The sequence below is a fragment of the Nerophis lumbriciformis genome, linkage group LG17 (assembly GCF_033978685.3).
Source record: "Nerophis lumbriciformis linkage group LG17, RoL_Nlum_v2.1, whole genome shotgun sequence".
NCBI lineage: Eukaryota > Metazoa > Chordata > Actinopteri > Syngnathiformes > Syngnathidae > Nerophis > Nerophis lumbriciformis.
In genome coordinates this window covers 39,542,501-39,563,096 of record NC_084564.2, presented here as the reverse complement: position 1 = coordinate 39,563,096, position 20,596 = coordinate 39,542,501, and the positions used below count along the sequence as shown (strand labels likewise).

The following is a 20,596-nucleotide window of genomic DNA, read 5'->3' as shown; positions in this document are numbered from 1 at the left end:
CCCTGTATGATCAGTGTCAGAGCTTGGTACGGCAGTACCAAGCTTGCCGGCAGTAAGTCGGACACGTTTCCAGTGAGGGTTGGACTCCGCCAAGGCTGCCCTTTGTCACCCATTCTGTTCATAACTTTTATGGACAGAATTTCTAGGCGCAGTCAAGGCGTTGAGGGTATCCGGTTTGGTGGCTGCAGGATTAGGTCTCTGCTATTTGCAGATGATGTGGTCCTGATGGCTTCCTCCGGCCAAGATCTTCAGCTCTCACTGGATCGGTTCGCAGCCGAGTGTGAAGCGACTGGGATGGGAATCAGCACCTCCAAGTCCGAGTCCATGGTTCTTGCCCGGAAAAGGGTGGAGTGCCATCTCCGGGTTGGGGAGGAGATCTTGCCCCAAGTGGAGGAGTTCAAGTACCTCGGAGTCTTGTTCACGAGTGGGGGAAGAGTGGATCGTGAGATCGACAGGCGGATCGGTGCGGCGTCTTCAGTAATGCGGACGCTGTATCGATCCGTTGTAGTGAAGAAGGAGCTGAGCCGGAAGGCAAAGCTCTCGATTTACCGGTCGATCTACGTTCCCATCCTCACCTATGGTCATGAGCTTTGGGTCATGACCGAAAGGACAAGATCACGGGTACAAGCGGCCGAAATGAGTTTCCTCCGCCGAGTGGCGGGGCTCTCCCTTAGAGATAGGGTGAGAAGCTCTGTCATTCGGGGGGAGCTCAAAGTAAAGCCGCTGCTCCTTCACATCGAGAGGAGCCAGATGAGGTGGTTCGGGCATCTGGTCAGGATGCCACCCGAACGCCTCCCTAGGAAGGTGTTTCGGGCACGTCCGACCGGTAGGAGGCCACGGGGAAGACCCAGGACACGCTGGGAAGACTATCTCTCCCGGCTGGCCTGGGAACGCCTCGGGATCCCCCGGGAGGAGCTGGACGAAGTGGCTGGGGAGAGGGAAGTCTGGGCTTCCCTGCTTAAGCTGCTGCCTCCGCAACCCGACCTCGGATAAGCGGAAGAAGATGGATGGATGGATGGATCTGCACCTTAACACAACATAAACACAACAGAACAAATACCCAGAATCCCATGCAGCCCTGACTTTTCCGGGCTACATTATACACCCCTACTTTGTATGCAGTGTTATTTCATTTTAAATTTCAAAAGATTTTTGTGGCTCCCATTGTTTTTTTTAATTTGTGAAACTGGTCAAAATGGCTCTTTGAGTGGTAAAGGTTGCTGACCCCTGGTTTAAGGGCGTATCCGGCTTAGTGTAGACATAGCCTCAGCCTGTCTTAGAGATCACTTTGTGTGTGTGACAATCATTATTATTATTATTATTATTATAGAGGTTTATTTGAAATAGGGACAGATACAAAAACATAGACATCTGAAACAGTTATCTAATGTATGCATCATAGTGTTTGTAGCCAAAGCTAATTTACAACACTTGTCCCCACTTGTCATGACGTGGACTGTGGGGGGGGGGGGGGGGTTGTTTTCCCGAGATGCAAGAGAAGTAGGAGCGTACATGGCGTGAAGGTAAGGACATGGTTTAATAATGACACTAACAAAATGAACAAACAAAAAAGCGCGCACAAGGCGGAAATGCAAACTTGACTATGAAACAAAAACTAGCACAAAGGCAAAACTATGGACGAGAAACAAAAGCACTTACTGTGACCACGAATACACAAAACTCACGTGGCAAGAAACGAGCAGCATGAAACTATGGCAGCGTGACAATGGCGTGAACAGAAGTAATGTCGCCAGGACGACCAACAGAAAAATAACAGTGACATGATTAGTGACAGGTGCGTGAATCAAAATGTGCACCAGGTGGAACTAATGGGTGACCAAACAAGGGAGCGTAAACATGAACTAAGAGTCTTAAATAACCAGAAAATAACAAAACATAATCCAAACCACAGAACATGACAATTGGTACTTAAACTTTAACTTTATATATATATATATATATATATATATATATATATATATATATATATATATATATATATATACATATATATATATATATATATATATATATATATATATATATATATATATATATATAGTACAGGCCAAAAGTTTGGACACACCTTCTCATTCATTGCGTTTTCTTTATTTTCATGACTATTTACATTGTAGATTGTCACATCACAACTATGAATGAACACATGTGGAGTTATGTACTTAACAAAAAAAAAATAACTGAAAACATGTTTTCTATTCTAGTTTCTTCAAAATAGCCACCCTTTTTCTCTGATTACTTTTTTGCACACTATTGGCATTATTTCGATGAGCTTCAAGAGGTGGCCACCTGAAATGGTTTTCACTTCACAGGTGTGCTTGAAAGCTCATGGAGAGAATGCCAAGAGTGTGCAAAAAAAGTAATCAGAGTAAAGGGTGGCTATTTTGAAGAAACTAGAATTTAAAACATTGTAGAGGGTGCCCTCTAGTGGGGTCTGCAGACCACCACACACTGCCAGGAGAGCCCGGGATTCAGGGTATCATAGAATCGTGCCAGTCTTTTGCTTTCCAGCAAGGTGTCTGTTTTTGTGCGTTTCTCGCTCTCTCTCTCTCTCTCGCTCCCACTCCAGCTCCAACCACGTGTCTCCTCCCGGCTGCTGCTGATGAAGGCGACAGGTGATTAGATAACAAAGCCCATCTACGCACCTGTCGCTGTCTTCGAGGCCGGTCCTGGCACACCCCGTTCCGCGGCAGGCCTGCAGGCCACGCCCCCCCCTCCACAAACATGTTTTCGGTTATTTCACCTTTTTTTTTGTTAAATACATAACTCCACATGTGTTCATTCATAGTTTTGATGTGACAATCGACAACAAAAATAGTCATGAACATAAAGAAAACACATTGAATGAGGAGAAGGTGTGTCCAAACTTTTGGTCTGTACTGTGTGTATATACAGGTAAAAGCCAGTAAATTAGAATATTTTGAAAAACTTGATTTATTTCAGTAATTGCATTCAAAAGGTGTAACTTGTACATTATATTTATTCATTGCACACAGACTGATGCATTCAAATGTTTATTTCATTTAATTTTGATGATTTGAAGTGGCAACAAATGAAAATCCAAAATTCCGTGTGTCACAAAATTAGAATATTACTTAAGGCTAATACAAAAAAGGGATTTTTAGAAATGTTGGCCAACTGAAAAGTATGAAAATGAAAAATATGAGCATGTACAATACTCAATACTTGGTTGGAGCTCCTTTTGCCTCAATTACTGCGTTAATGCGGCGTGGCATGGAGTCGATGAGTTTCTGGCACTGCTCAGGTGTTATGAGAGCCCAGGTTGCTCTGATAGTGGCCTTCAACTCTTCTGCGTTTTTGGGTCTGGCATTCTGCATCTTCCTTTTCACAATACCCCACAGATTTTCTATGGGGCTAAGGTCGGGGGAGTTGGCGGGCCAATTTAGAACAGAAATACCATGGTCCGTAAACCAGGCACGGGTAGATTTTATGCTGTGTGCAGGCGCCAAGTCCTGTTGGAACTTGAAATCTCCATCTCCATAGAGCAGGTCAGCAGCAGGAAGCATGAAGTGCTCTAAAACTTGCTGGTAGACGGCTGCGTTGACCCTGGATCTCAGGAAACAGAGTGGACCGACACCAGCAGATGACATGGCACCCCAAACCATCACCCAACCATGCAAATTTTGCATTTCCTTTGGAAATCGAGGTCTCAGAGTCTGGAGGAAGACAAGAGAGGCACAGGATCCACGTTGCCTGAAGTCTAGTGTAAAGTTTCCACCATCAGTGATGGTTTGGGGTGCCATGTCATCTGCTGGTGTCGGTCCACTCTGTTTCCTGAGATCCAGGGTCAACGCAGCCGTCTACCAGCAAGTTTTAGAGCACTTCATGCTTCCTGCTGCTGACCTGCTCTATGGAGATGGAGATTTCAAGTTCCAACAGGACTTGGCGCCTGCACACAGCGCAAAATCTACCCGTGCCTGGTTTACGGACCATGGTATTTCTGTTCTAAATTGGCCCGCCAACTCCCCTGACCTTAGCCCCATAGAAAATCTGTGGGGTATTGTGAAAAGGAAGATGCAGAATGCCAGACCCAAAAACGCAGAAGAGTTGAAGGCCACTATCAGAGCAACCTGGGCTCTCATAACACCTGAGCAGTGCCAGAAACTCATCGACTCCATGCCACGCCGCATTAACGCAGTAATTGAGGCAAAAGGAGCTCCAACCAAGTATTGAGTATTGTACATGCTCATATTTTTCATTTTCATACTTTTCAGTTGGCCAACATTTCTAAAAATCCCTTTTTTGTATTAGCCTTAAGTAATATTCTAATTTTGTGACACACGGAATTTTGGATTTCCATTTGTTGCCACTTCAAATCATCAAAATTAAATGAAATAAACATTTGACTGCATCAGTCTGTGTGCAATGAATAAATATAATGTACAAGTTACACCTTTTGAATGCAATTACTGAAATAAATCAAGTTTTTCAAAATATTCTAATTTACTGGCTTTTACCTGTATATTTATTTATATTTCAGGTGCAAAGTAGGGACCAAGCGAGGGAACATAACGAGCCCTCAGTGATTCAGTGAGTTAATAACGTCAATCGGATACCTTCAAAAGAATAGGGTGTGCGAGCGTCCCTCTGCCTGTTAGATGCGTGCCTCAAACAGGGAAGAACAATGAGATTCAGACATCTTTATTGCTATATAATTGATGAAGGGCTGCCGCAAGTAGGACAAGAACACCGTGCTCGGCTTACTTTTTTTTATCGCAGCGACTCCCGCGTTTGGGCGTCCGACGGGACGAGCTGGTACCTGACAGCAGGAGACGTGTCCCGAGTTGAGCGGTGTACCTGCAGCTTGCACCACACCACGTCCCGTTTGTTTCCTGTCAAAACCTCGCTTATTCCCGGAAGAGGCAGCTAAATTGGGGTTGGGATGAATAACATCACTTGCATAGGAGCACGTGTGCTTATGTAACAAACACAAGGAATGGCACCATTCTGTTATTGTTGTGAGCAATGTCCTGTTTTTTGGACAATAATGAAGCTTTCTCCTTATCTACTAGGGTCAGGAACCCGTGGCTCTTTAGTGCCGCCCTAGTGGCTCCCTGGAGCATTTTTAAAAAAAGGATTGAAAATGGAAAAAAGATGGGGGGGAAATAATTTTAATATGCGTGAATGTTTGTATCTGTCTGTGTTGGCCCTGCGATGAGGTGGCGACTTGTCCAGGGTGTACCCCGCCTTCCGCCCGAATGCAGCTGATATAGGCTCCAGCGAACCCAAAATGGACAAGCGGTAAAAAAATGGATGGATGTTTTTTTTGTTTGAGGACAACCATGACACAAACCTTCCCAATTGCTAGAACTACCACTGTGTGTTTGCTTCACTGATGACACTATTTGGCGAACATTGTTTTGTCCTACTAATTTCGGCGCGTCTTGAACTCACCATAGTGTGGACATAGTTTGTTGACATGTACAATCTTCCACTCCTTCTTTGTTTCATTTTGTCCACCAAAAGTTTTATACTGTGTGTGAATGCACAAAGGTGCGCTTTGTTGACTTTATTGACTTGTTGAGTGCTAATCAGGCATGACTGCAAGCTAATCAATGCTAACGTGCTATTTAGGCTAGCTGTATGTACATATTGCATCATTATGCCTCATAATTGAGTTCATTTAATATACAAACCCCCGTTTCCATATGAGTTGGGAAATTGTGTTAGATGTAAATATAAACAGAATACAATGATTTGCAAATCATTTTCAAGCCATATTCAGTTGAATATGCTACAAAGACAACATATTTGATGTTCAAACTCATAAACATTTTTTTTTGTTGCAAATAATCATTAACTTTAGAATTTGATGCCAGCAACACGTGACAAAGAAGTTGGGAAAGGTGGCAATAAATACTGATAAAGTTGAGGAATGCTCATCAAACACTTATTTGGAACATCCCACAGGTGTGCAGGCTAATTGGGAACAGGTGGGTGCCATGATTGGGTATAAAAGTAGATTCCATGAAATGCTCAGTCATTCACAAACAAGGATGGGGCGAGGGTCACCACTTTGTCAACAAATGCGTGAGCAAATTGTTGAACGGTTTAAGAAAAACCTTTCTCAACCAGCTATTGCAAGGAATTTAGGGATTTCACCATCTACGCTCCGTAATATCATCAAAGGGTTCAGAGAATCTGGAGAAATCACTGCACGTAAGCAGCTAAGCCCGTGACCTTCCATCCCTCAGGCTGTACTGCATTAACAAGCGACATCAGTGTGTAAAGGATATCACCACATGGGCTCAGGAACACTTCAGAAACCCACTGTCAGTAACTACAGTTGGTCGCTACATCTGTAAGTGCAAGTTAAAACTCTCCTATGCAAGGCGAAAACCTTTTATCAACAACACCCAGAAACGCCGTCGGCTTCGCTGGGCCTGAGCTCATCTGAGATGGACTGATACAAAGTGGAAAAGTATTCTGTGGTCTGACGAGTCCACATTTCAAATTGTTTTTGGAAACTGTGGACGTCGTGTCCTCCGGACCAAAGAGGAAAAGAACCATCCGGCTTGTTATAGGCGCAAAGTGTAAAAGCCAGCAAGTTTGATGGTATGGGGGTGTATTAGTGCCCAAGACATGGGTAACTTACACATCTGTGAAGGCACCATTAATGCTGAAAGGTACATCCAGGTTTTGGAGCAACATATGTTGCCATCCAAGCAACGTTACCATGGACGCCCCTGCTTATTTCAGCAAGACAATGCCAAGCCACGTGTTACATCAACGTGGCTTCATAGTAAAAGAGTGCGGGTACTAGACTGGCCTGCCTGTAGTCCAGACCTGTCTCCCATTGAAAATGTGTGGCGCATTATGAAGCCTAAAATAGCACAACGGAGACCCCCGGACTGTTGAACAACTTAAGCTGTACATCAAGCAAGAATGGGAAAGAATTCCACCTGAGAAGCTTCAAAAATGTGTCTCCTCAGTTCCCAAACGTTTACTGAGTGTTGTTAAAAGGAAAGGCCATGTAACACAGTGGTGAACATGCCCTTTCCCAACTACTTTGGCACGTGTTGCAGCCATGAAATTCTAAGTTAATTATTATTTGCAAAAAAAAAATAAAGTTTATGAGTTTGAACATCAAATATGTTGTCTTTGTAGCATATTCAACTGAATATGGGTTGAAAAGGATTTGCAAATCATTGTGTTCCGTTTATATTTACATCTAACACTATTTTCCAACTCAAACAGGGTTTGTTTTAAAAGAAGACAGCCTGTCTGTCAGGTTCAAACACTGATGACATCTATTAAACGAGACAAGAAGCAAGGAATTAAACAGAGACAGACTTACATTTGTTTCAGCGAGGAGAAACGTATACATCTGTACCCTTGTACAGTGCCATTATGCTCTAACAGAAAACGGTTCACGTCTCCTCCTTTATTTGGATATTCCCTGTTTCCTTAAGGCTCTGGATGTTGTGGGGCTGTCTTGGTTGACAAGACTCTGCAACATCGCGTGGACATCGGGGGCGGTACCTCTGGATTGGCAGACCGGGGTGGTGGTTCCTCTCTTTAAGAAGGGGAACCGGAGGGTGTGTTCCAACTATCGTGGGATCACACTCCTCAGCCTTCCCGGTAAGGTCTATTCAGGTGTACTGGAGAGGAGGCTACGCCGGATAGTCGAACCTCGGATTCAGGAGGAACAGTGTGGTTTTCGTCCTGGTCGTGGAACTGTGGACCAGCTCTATACTCTCGGCAGGGTCCTTGAGGGTGCATGGGAGTTTGCCCAACCAGTCTACATGTGCTTTGTGGACTTGGAGAAGGCATTCGACCGTGAACCCCGGGAAGTCCTGTGGGGAGTGCTCAGAGAGTATGGGATAATGGACTGTCTTATTGTGGCGGTTCGCTCCCTTTATGATCAGTGTCAGAGCTTGGTCCGCATTGCCGGCAGTAAGTCGGACACGTTTCCAGTGAGGGTTGGACTCTGCCAGGGCTGCCCTTTGTCACCGATTCTGTTCATAACTTTTATGGACAGAATTTCTAGGCGCAGTCAAGGTGTTGAGGGGATCTGGTTTGGTGGCTGCAGGATTAGGTCTCTGCTTTTTGCAGATGATGTGGTCCTGATGGCTTCATCTGGCCAAGATCGCTCTCACTGGATCGGTTTGCAGCCGAGTGTGAAGTGACTGGGATGGGAATCAGCACCTCCAAGTCCGAGTCCATGGTTCTCGCCCGGAAAAGGGTGGAGTGCCATCGCCGGGTTGGGGAGGAGATCTTGCCCCAAGTGGAGGAGTTCAAGTACCTCGGAGTCTTGTTCACGAGTGAGGGAAGAGTGGATCGTGAGATCGACAGGCGGATCGGTACGGCGTCTTCAGTAATGCGGACGCTGTATCGATCCGTTGTGGTGAAGAAGGAGCTGAGCCGGAAGGCAAAGCTCTCGATTTACCGGTCGATCTACGTTCCCATCCTCACCTATGGTCAAGAGCTTTGGGTTATGACCGAAAGGACAAGATCACGGGTACAAGCGGCCGAAATGAGTTTCCTCCGCCGGGTGGCGGGGCTCTCCCTTAGAGATAGGGTGAGAAGCTCTGTCATCCAGGGGGGAGCTCAAAGTAAAGCCGCTGCTCCTCCACATGGAGAGGAGCCAGATGAGGTGGTTCGGGCATCTGGTCAGGATGCCACCCGAACGCCTCCCTCGGGAGGTGTTTCGGGCACGTCCGACCGGTAGGAGGCCACGGGGACACGTTGGGAAGACTATGTCTCCCGGCTGGCCTGGGAACGCCTCGGGATCCCCCGGGAGGAGCTGGACGAAGTGGCTGGGGAGAGGGAAGTCTGGGCTTCCCTGCTTAGGCTGCTGCCCCCGCGACCCGACCTCGGATAAGCGGAAGAAGATGGATGGATGGATTTCTCCCGTGTCGCTGGCTGTCGTGTCGTTTTCGTCGGTTTCGCTCGCATACGGTTCAAACCGATATGGCTCAATAGCTTCAGTTTCTTCTTCAATTTCGTTTTCGCTACCTGCCTCCACACTACAACCATCCGTTTCAATACATGCGTAATCTGTTGAATCGCTTAAGCCGCTGAAATCCGAGTCTGAATCCGAGCTAATGTCGCTATAGCTTGCTGTTCTTTCCGCCATGTTTGTTTGTGTTGGCTTCACTATGTGACGTCACAGGAAAATGGACGGGTGGTTAAAATCAGGCACTTTGAAGCTTTTTTTAGGGATATTGCGTGATGGGTAAAATTTTGAAAAAAACTTCGAAAAATATAATAAGCCACTGGGAACTGATTTTTAAAGGTTTTAACCCTTCTGAAATTGTGATAATGTTCCCCTTTAATCTCCCACGGCACACCAGACTGTATCTCACAGTGGTTGAAAAACGCCGATCCAAGAGACCCTTGTCTCCTGAACAAATGAGAAGAATGTGTATCTTCAATAAAGATCAATATGTGTCTTGTAATTAAAGTCATTGCTGTACAACTACTCCGTGTTGCCATTTAATCACTGGTGCGAGAAATGATGCACATTCAAGTGCTTAACGCAGCCATTGACCCACCGACTGAGCGGGACACTTAAACCAGTCATGCATTTTACCGGCACCTGCCTTAACTACTGTATCTAATGAGTCTTTATTCGGGAGTGAACCGCACAGACAGACAGTAGTCTAAGTGGACCGTTTGTTGTCTTGCTGTTTGTGTGCGGTGCGTGACGCGTGGCAGCTTTCCCAGCAGCAAGCGGTGCCCTACTTGTGTTGTTTCTCTTCTTCAAATGAACACACGACCTCTACTTATCGTCGCTATATTGAAAGACTGTCTGTAAGGGGGGGGCAAAGTAGGGTTAATTGGCCCCGGTTGCTGGTGAAGAGCTCGGTGCGGTCTGCTGAAGCCCCACAAACATCAAGAGGTAATGCAGGGATTAGGGATGTCCCGATCCAGGTTTTTGCACTTCCGATCCGATACCGATACTGACCGATACTGGCCTATCCGAGCATGTATTAAAGTTTAAAGTTATTTAGCCTACTTAGTTGTCAGAATCATGTTGAAAAGGGTTTTAGTACTCTTGATAACAACTAGCCAGCTGAATTAGGGGAGTTTGAATAATACACAATGGTTGGTAACAAGAAACTGACCTGTTTATTCAAGGATAAACACAAAATAGACAAAATTATACATGACAAACAGAAATGGCATCATTGAACTAGGGCTGGGCGATATGGCCTTTTTTTAATATTGCGATATTTTAAGGCCATATTGCGATACACAATATATATCTCGATATTTTGCCTTAGCCTTGAATGAACACTTGATGCATATAATCACAGCAGTATGATGATTCTATGTGTTTTGATTGATTGATTGAGACTTTTATTAGTAGGTTGCACAGTGAAGTACATATTCCGTACAATTGACCACTAAATGGTAACACCCCAATAAGTTTTTCTACTTGTTTAAGTCGGGGTCCACTTAAATTGATTCATGATACAGATATATACTATCAGATATATACTATCATCATAATATCATATATCATCACACAAGATAATCACATTGAATTATTTACATTATTTATAATCCAGGGTGTGGAGGGTAAGTGTCAAAAAGACAGCCAAAAGAGTTTGATATGAGAATAAATCTAAAGTTAAAATATAGGGTAGAAATGCATCCATTTGCAGGAAATGTAGTCTTGATTTTCAACATTTTCTTTCAAGGCTTGCATGTCTACATTAAAACATTCTTCTTCATACTACATTAATATATGCTACTTTTAAACTTTCATGCAGAGAAGGAAATCACAACTAAAAAAATCACTAATTTTTTCATACGGTGTTGATGTGGAAATTTTTGCCTCAGCATTTTGATGGTGTGGACGTGTGGCACCGAATGGAGATAAGCGTCTCGACAGACGTCACAATATTTGAACAATGATGACAAAAACTGTTTTCTCTGTCGTGTCCGTGTGTCGAAAATTGTTATGCGCTTATTTTTTTATTTGATTTTGTGCGTGGCATAGATTTGCTATGCGCAGAGGACGCTTAAACAGTGCGCAATTGCACAGGCGAGCACCTTAGAGGGAGCGTTGCTCGCACGGCTGCGCTAGCATCACAGCTAACGTTAGCCATGCTGCTACCTCTCTGCTCGGGGAGGACGTATACGTATGTGACGTATGACGTGACAGTATGTGACGTATGACGTGACAGTATGTGTCGTGTGTAAGAAGGTGCACTTGCTGTCTGTGAGAGGGAGACACAGGAAAGAGTGAGAAGAGCCTGTCGAAAGCAACTGCGTGAGAATCCACAGACCTGTGGATGTGTTGAAGGTGTGCTGGAAAATGCGGAACGGAAATTAGGGAGCAGCAGAAAAGTGGAATGTATTATTTAAATCGGTGCGTTGGAAAACACGGACCGGAGTTTTTTTTAAAACTGGATCTGGATCGGCATTTTCCCATGCCTTGCCGATACGCAATTTTTGGCAAATATCGGCAGATCGACATCCCTAGCAGGGACGTTACAGATTGAAAAGATTTAGGGCCTGATTTACTAAGACCAAGGGCTAAACAGCGTGTGCAAGCTATAAACACTCAGGATTTAGGGCTATATAAATACACTTTGATTGATTGATTGATTGATAAAATTGGCTGGGCCATATGGACGGAAAAATATATCTCAATATATTTTTACTTAAACTATATTTACTACTATATTGCCAAAAGTCGTCGTCGTCGGCGATCACTGGAAAGGAGTATGATTGTCCTCCTGTTGGTGGGATTTCCTTCAGGAGAACGACAGCCGCCAAACTGTCCTTGGCAAAGATAAGGCCAGGGTCCAATGGCATGGAAACCAAGACAATTGGGGGCCCATCTTTGCTGCAGCCTTCTTCCGCCTTTGTGACCGTTGTGGAGCTTCTATGCAACCATCATTTGCCCACTCCGCCGTTGAGGTCTTTTTCCACGAGGGACTCCAACACCACTTCTTTGCTGTGGGGATCTGTATCCGGTGGCAAGGGAACCCCAGGACGACCGGCACCTCCTCACAGCTGCAGGAGCTCTGGTCTGTCGGAGGACCGCCTATGGTGCGCCTACCAGCACTTGCTTTTCTCTCAGGGTGTGCTCCACTAGCTTTTTGTCTTCCCAGACTAACCCACAAGGCAGGGGGGGGGGGGGGGGGGGCAGTGGTTGGGTGATGCCAGGGCGTGTCCACAAAGTGGGCCTGCGCATCACGCCTCTGGGGACCACTGCAAAAAGTATTTGGTCACCCATCCAAATGATGCTGGCCCCACTATGGACTGGACTCTTACTATTATGTTGGATCCACTATGGACTGGACTCTCACTATTATGTTAGATCCACTATGGACTGGACTCTCACTATTATGTTGGATCCACTATGGACTGGACTCTCACACTATTATGTTAGATCCACTATGGACTGGACTCACACTATCATGTTAGATCCACTATGGACTGGACTCTTACTATTATGTTGGATCCACTATGGACTGGACTCTCACTATTATGTTAGATCCACTATGGACTGGACTCTCACTATTATGTTAGATCCACTATGGACTGGACTCTCACTATTATGTTAGATCCACTATGGACTGGACTCTCACTATTATGTTAGATCCACTATGGACTGGACTCTCACTATTATGTTGGATCCACTATGGACTGGACTCTCACACTATTATGTTAGATCCACTATGGACTGGACTCTCACTATTATGTTAGATCCACTATGGACTGGACTCTCACTATTATGTTAGATCCACTATGGACTGGACTCTTACTATTATGTTGGATCCACTATGGACTGGACTCTCACTATTATGTTGGATCCACTATGGACTGGACTCTCACACTATTATGTTAGATCCACTATGGACTGGACTCTCACTATTATGTTAGATCCACTATGGACTGGACTCTCACTATTATGTTAGATCCACTATGGACTGGACTCTCACTATTATGTTGGATCCACTATGGACTGGACTCTCACACTATTATGTTAGATCCACTATGGACTGGACTCACACTACCATGTTAGATCCACTATGGACTGGACTCTTACTATTATGTTGGATCCACTATGGACTGGACTCTCACTATTATGTTAGATCCACTATGGACTGGACTCTCACACTATTATGTTAGATCCACTATGGACTGGACTCTCACTATTATGTTAGATCCACTATGGACTAAACTCTCACTATTATGTTGGATCCACTATGGACTGGACTCTCACACTATTATGTTAGATCCACTATGGACTGGACTCTCACTATTATGTTAGATCCACTATGGACTGGACTCTCACTATTATGTTAGATCCACTATGGACTGGACTCTCACTATTATGTTGGATCCACTATGGACTGGACTCTCACACTATTATGTTAGATCCACTATGGACTGGACTCACACTATCATGTTAGATCCACTATGGACTGGACTCTTACTATTATGTTGGATCCACTATGGACTGGACTCTCACTATTATGTTAGATCCACTATGGACTGGACTCTCACACTATTATGTTAGATCCACTATGGACTGGACTCTCACTATTATGTTAGATCCACTATGGACTGGACTCTCACTATTATGTTGGATCCACCATGGACTGGACTCTCTCACTATTATGTTAGATCCACTATGGACTGGACTCTCACTATTATGTTAGATCCACTATGGACTGGACTCTCACACTATTATGTTAGATCCACTATGGACTGGACTCTCACTATTATGTTAGATCCACTATGGACTGGACTCTCACTATTATGTTAGATCCACTATGGACTGGACTCTCACTATTATGTTGGATCCACTATGGACTGGACTCTCACACTATTATGTTAGATCCACTATGGACTGGACTCTTACTATTATGTTGGATCCACTATGGACTGGACTCTCACTATTATGTTGGATCCACTATGGACTGGACTCTCACACTATTATGTTAGATCCACTATGGACTGGACTCTCACTATTATGTTAGATCCACTATGGACTGGACTCTCACTATTATGTTAGATCCACTATGGACTGGACTCTCACTATTATGTTAGATCCACTATGGACTGGACTCTTACTATTATGTTGGATCCACTATGGACTGGACTCTCACTATTATGTTGGATCCACTATGGACTGGACTCTCACACTATTATGTTAGATCCACTATGGACTGGACTCTCACTATTATGTTAGATCCACTATGGACTGGACTCTCACTATTATGTTGGATCCACTATGGACTGGACTCCCACACTATTATGTTAGATCCACTATGGACTGGACTCTCTCACTATTATGTTAGATCCACTATGGACTGGACTCTCACTATTATGTTAGATCCACTATGGACTGGACTCTCACTATTATGTTGGATCCACTATGGACTGGACTCTCACACTATTATGTTAGATCCACTATGGACTGGACTCTCACACTATTATGTTAGATCCACTATGGACTGGACTCGCACTATTATGTTAGATCCACTATGGACTGGACTCACACTATTATGTTAGATCCACTATGGACTGGACTCTCACACTATTATGTTAGATCCACTATGGACTGGACTCTTACTATTATGTTGGATCCACTATGGACTGGACTCTCACTATTATGTTAGATCCACTATGGACTGGACTCTCACTATTATGTTAGATCCACTATGGACTGGACTCTCACTATTATGTTGGATCCACTATGGACTGGACTCTCACAATATTATGTTAGATCCACTATGGACTGGACTCTCACACTATTATGTTAGATCCACTATGGACTGGACTCTCACTATTATGTTTGATCCACTATGGACTGGACTCTCACTATTATGTTAGATCCACTATGGACTGGACTCTCACACTATTATGTTAGATCCACTATGGACTGGACTCTCACTATTATGTTGGATCCACTATGGACTGGACTCTCACACTATTATGTTAGATCCACTATGGACTGGACTCTCACTATTATGTTAGATCCACTATGGACTGGACTCTCACTATTATGTTAGATCCACTATGGACTGGACTCTCACTATTATGTTAGATCCACTATGGACTGGACTCTCACTATTATGTTAGATCCACTATGGACTGGACTCTCACTATTATGTTGGATCCACTATGGACTGGACTCTCACACTATTATGTTAGATCCACTATGGACTGGACTCTCACTATTATGTTAGATCCACTATGGACTGGACTCTCACTATTATGTTAGATCCACTATGGACTGGACTCTTACTATTATGTTGGATCCACTATGGACTGGACTCTCACTATTATGTTGGATCCACTATGGACTGGACTCTCACACTATTATGTTAGATCCACTATGGACTGGACTCTCACTATTATGTTAGATCCACTATGGACTGGACTCTTACTATTATGTTGGATCCACTATGGACTGGACTCTCACTATTATGTTGGATCCACTATGGACTGGACTCTCACACTATTATGTTAGATCCACTATGGACTGGACTCTCACTATTATGTTAGATCCACTATGGACTGGACTCTCACTATTATGTTGGATCCACTATGGACTGGACTCCCACACTATTATGTTAGATCCACTATGGACTGGACTCTCTCACTATTATGTTAGATCCACTATGGACTGGACTCACTATTATGTTAGATCCACTATGGACTGGACTCTCACTATTATGTTGGATCCACTATGGACTGGACTCTCACACTATTATGTTAGATCCACTATGGACTGGACTCTCACACTATTATGTTAGATCCACTATGGACTGGACTCGCACTATTATGTTAGATCCACTATGGACTGGACTCACACTATTATGTTAGATCCACTATGGACTGGACTCTCACACTATTATGTTAGATCCACTATGGACTGGACTCTTACTATTATGTTGGATCCACTATGGACTGGACTCTCACTATTATGTTAGATCCACTATGGACTGGACTCTCACTATTATGTTAGATCCACTATGGACTGGACTCTCACTATTATGTTGGATCCACTATGGACTGGACTCTCACAATATTATGTTAGATCCACTATGGACTGGACTCTCACAATATTATGTTAGATCCACTATGGACTGGACTCTCACACTATTATGTTAGATCCACTATGGACTGGACTCTCACTATTATGTTTGATCCACTATGGACTGGACTCTCACTATTATGTTAGATCCACTATGGACTGGACTCTCACACTATTATGTTAGATCCACTATGGACTGGACTCTCACTATTATGTTGGATCCACTATGGACTGGACTCTCATAATATTATGTCAGACCCACTCGACATCCATTGCATTCGGTCTGCCCTAGAGGGGTGTGAGAGTCCAGTCCATAGAGGACCCACATATGCGGTCCTCTCCAAGGTTTCTCATAGTCATTCACATCGACGTCCCACTGGGGTGAGTTTTTCCTTGCCTTTATGTGGGCTCTGTACCGAGGATGTCGTTGTGGCTTGTGCAGCCCTTTGAGACACTTGTGATTTAGGGCTATATAAATAAACATTAATTGATTGATTGATGAGAACCAGGTGCCCTAATCCCTTGGCCCGGTGTATAAAATCAAGCACTTAGGCATGGAGACTGTTTCTACAAACATTTGTGAAAGAATGGGCCGCTTTCAGTGATTTCCAGCGTGGAGCTGTCATAGGATGCCACCTGTGCAACAAATCCAGTCGTGAAATTCCCTCGCTCCTAAATATTCCAAAGTCAACTTTATTATAAGAAAATGGAAGAGTTTGGGAACAACAGCAACTCAGCCACCAAGTGGTAGGCCACGTAAACTGACAGAGAGGGGTCGGCGGATGCTGCAGCGCATAGTGCAAAGACTTTCTGCACAGTCAGTTGCTACAGAGCTCCAAACCTTCCAATTAGCCCACGTACAGTACGCAGAGAGCTTCATGGAATGGGTTTCCATGGCCGAGCGGCTGAATCTAAGCCATGCATCACCAAGTCCGATGCAAAGCGTGGGATGCAGTGGTGTAAAGGACATCACTACTGGACTCTAGAGCATTGGAGACGCTTTCTCTGGACTGATGAATCACACTTTTCCATCTGGCAATCTGATGGACCAGTCTGGGTTTGGAGGTTGCCAGGAGAACGCTACATTTCGGACTGCATTGTGTGAAATTTGGTGGAGGAGGAATTATGGTGTGGGGTTGTTTTTCAGGAGTTGGGCTTGGCCCCTTTGTACCTAAAGGAACTTTGAATGTTTCAGGATACCAAAACATTTGGCAATATAGTGTATATCAGGTCTATCAGAGAAACTCAGAATTGTCATGACTTGGTCCTGGGGTTTAGTTTTTCTCGAAGGCAACGGAAAGTTGGCTCGGGCGAGACGGGAATGAAGGTACATTTTTATTTAAACACTATAAATACAAAACAAGGAAGTAAACAAAAGGCGCGCACAATGGCGGAGAACAAACTATGAAACCAAGCACTTGCACCAAGGCAAAAACTATGAACAACAAAAAAACCCTAACTGTGGCAATAATAATCAAAACTTACTTGGCATGGACAAAAAGGAGCAGCGTGAACGATGGACATGAAAAAAAGAGTCAGAAATGTGCAGAGCATAAATGTGGGGATGTCACCAGAAAGACAAACTGACAAACAATGAACTTAAATACTACAGACATGATTAACGAAAACAGGTGCGTGACTCAAAACGTGAAACAGGTGCGTGACGTGACAGGTGAAAACTAATGGGTTGCTATGGTGACAAACAAGAGTGCACAATGAGTCCAAACGTGGAACAGGTGAAACTAATGGGGTAATCATGGAAACAAGACAAGGGAGTGAAAAGCCAGAAACTAAAGAATCCAATAACTAAAAACATGACTAAAACAAAACATGATTACACAGACATGACAGCATTGTGCCGAGTGTGACATTTGGTGGAGGAGGAATTATGGTGTGGGGTTGTTTTTCAGGAGTTGGGCTTGGCCCCTTAGTACCTAAAGGAACTTTGAATGTTTCAGGATACCAAAACATTTGGCAATATAGTGTATATCAGGTCTATCAGAGAAACTCAGAATTGTCATGACTTGGTCCTGGGGTTTAGTTTTTCTCGAAGGCAACGGAAAGTTGGCTCGGGCGAGACGGGAATGAAGGTACATTTTTATTTAAACACTATAAATACAAAACAAGGAAGTAAACAAAAGGTGCGCACAATGGCGGAGAGCAAACTATGAAACCAAACACTTGCACAAAGGCAAAAACTATGAACAACAAAAAAACACTAACTGTGGCAATAATAAACAAAACTGACTTGGCATGGACAAAAAGGAGCAGCGTGAACGATGGACATGAAAAAAAGAGTCAGAAATGTGCAGAGCATAAATGTGGGGATGTCACCAGCAAGACAAACTGACAAACAATGAACTTAAATACTACAGACATGATTAATGAAAACAGGTGCGTGACTCAAAACGTGAAACAGGTGCGTGACGTGACAGGTGAAAACTAATGGGTTGCTATGGTGACAAACAAGAGTGCACAATGAGTCCAAACGTGGAACAGGTGAAACTAATGGGGTAATCATGGAAACAAGACAAGGGAGTGAAAAGCCAGAAACTAATGAGTCCAATAACTAAACAAAACATGACTTCAAACAAAACATGATTACACAGACATGACGTGTCAGAATTGAGTCATTGTGCTTTGATTAGAGTGTATTTACCTTTTCTTCTCTCTCCCACAGCCCCGCCCACATTTACATCCACGCCACCGCAATATGTGGAGGCAAAGGAAGGAGGCAGCATCCTGCTTGGCTGCTCCGCCCAAGGAAACCCCAAACCAATGATCAGCTGGCTGAGGGAGGGGGAGGAGCTGACAACCACCTCCAAATACTCGGTAAGTACATGAACGGCGGCTCTAAATTCATATTTCTGGGCTCGTGCAGCCTTTTCACAGATGGCGTCCGTCTGCCGCAAGAGCGTGCTGGCGAGTGTTGTTGTGCTGCAAAAGATAGCACTTCATTTGGGGCATATTTTTTAATTAGTGGCGCAAAGCAAAATATATCAAAGATTCAGTGGTGAGTCATGTTTCATTTACCAAGATGGTTTGTATTAATGGAAGATTATAAGAAACTGAATTATGCTCTTAAAATATGAAAGGAGGACACGGCACGACTCATTTAGGTGCTTCCTATTTTCCCATAAAGCCAAAAGTGCTGTGTTCTTGTATTTCTAACCTTCCTGAGACTTCAACAAGGAAAAGTAGCTTCCATATGAGGAGGTGTGAACAAGTTAGGACATAAATCATGGTCAAGTCCTAAAGAGGTAGGCATTTTTTGGGAGGTCTCAAGAAGGTACGAAATACACGAATGCGTGTGTGTGTGTGTGTGTGTGTCCGTGTGTGTGTGTGCGAGTGTGAGTGTGTGTGTGTGTGTGTGTTCTTGTATTTGTACGCTTTTTGAGACAGGGAAAAGTAGCTTCCATATGAGGAGGTGTGAACAAGTTAGGTCAGAAATCTTGGTCAAGTTCTTAAGAGGTAGGCATTTTTTGGAGGTCTCAAGAAGGTACGAAATACACAAAAGGGTGTGTGTGTGTGTGTTCTTGTATTTCTAACCTTCTTGAGACTTAACAAGGAAAAGTAGCTTCCATATGAGGAGGTGTGAACAAGTTAGGACATAAATCATGGTCAAGTCCTAAAGAGGTAGGAATTTTTTGGGAGGTCTCAAGAAGGTACGAAATACACGAATGCGTGTGTGTGTGTGTGTGTGTGTGTGTGTGTGTGTGTGTGTGTGTGTGTGTGTTCTTGTATTTGTACGCTTTTTGAGACGTCAACAGGGAAAAGTAGCTTCCATATGAGGAGGTGTGAACAAGTTAGGTCAGAAATCATGGTCAAGTTCTTAAGAGGTAGGCATTTTTTGGAGGTCTCAAGAAGGTACGAAATACACAAAAGGGTGTGTGTGTGTGTGTGTGTGTTCTTGTATTTCTAACCTTGAGACTTAACAAGGAAAAGTAGCTTCCATATGAGGAGGTGTGAACAAGTTAGGACATAAATCATGGTCAAGTCCTAAAGAGGTAGGCATTTTTTGGAGGTCTCAAGAAGGTACAAAAGACACGAATGCGTGTGTGTGTTTGTGTTCTTGTATTTCTACCCTTCTTGAGACTTCAACAAGGAAAAGTAGCTTCCATATGAGGAGGTGTGAACAAGTTAGGACATAAATCATGGTCAAGTTCTAAAGAGGTAGGCATTTTTTGGAGGTCTCAAGAAGGTACGAAATACACAAATGTGTGTGTGTGTGTGTGTGTGTGTGTGTGTGTGTGTGTGTGTGTGTGTGTGTGTGTGTGTGTTTTCTTGTATTTCTACCCTTTTTGAGACGTCAACAAGGAAAAGTAGCTTCCATATGAGGAGGTGTGAACAAGTTAGGACATAAATCATGGTCAAGTCCTAAAAAGGCAGGCATTTTTTTGGAGGTCTCAAGAAGGTACAAAAGACACGAATGTGTGTGTGTGTTTGTGTTCTTGTATTTCTACCCTTCTTGAGACTTCAACAAGGAAAAGTAGCTTCCATATGAGGAGGTGTGAACAAGTTAGGACATAAATCATGGTCAAGTTC

The 20,596-nt window shown here is 43.8% G+C and overlaps 1 protein-coding gene across 3 annotated transcripts in view; it reads left to right on the top strand.

Moving 5' to 3' along the window:
• Positions 1–20,596, top strand: part of igsf9ba (immunoglobulin superfamily, member 9Ba) — a 337,710-nt gene that overhangs the window by 139,938 nt on the left and 177,176 nt on the right. For all 3 annotated transcript variants that reach the window (XM_061973182.1, XM_061973181.2, XM_061973180.2), the window contains exon 4: positions 18,732–18,883. In XM_061973182.1, coding sequence (XP_061829166.1) covers positions 18,732–18,883 — 152 coding nt within the window. The remainder of the gene's footprint in view (positions 1–18,731; positions 18,884–20,596) is intronic.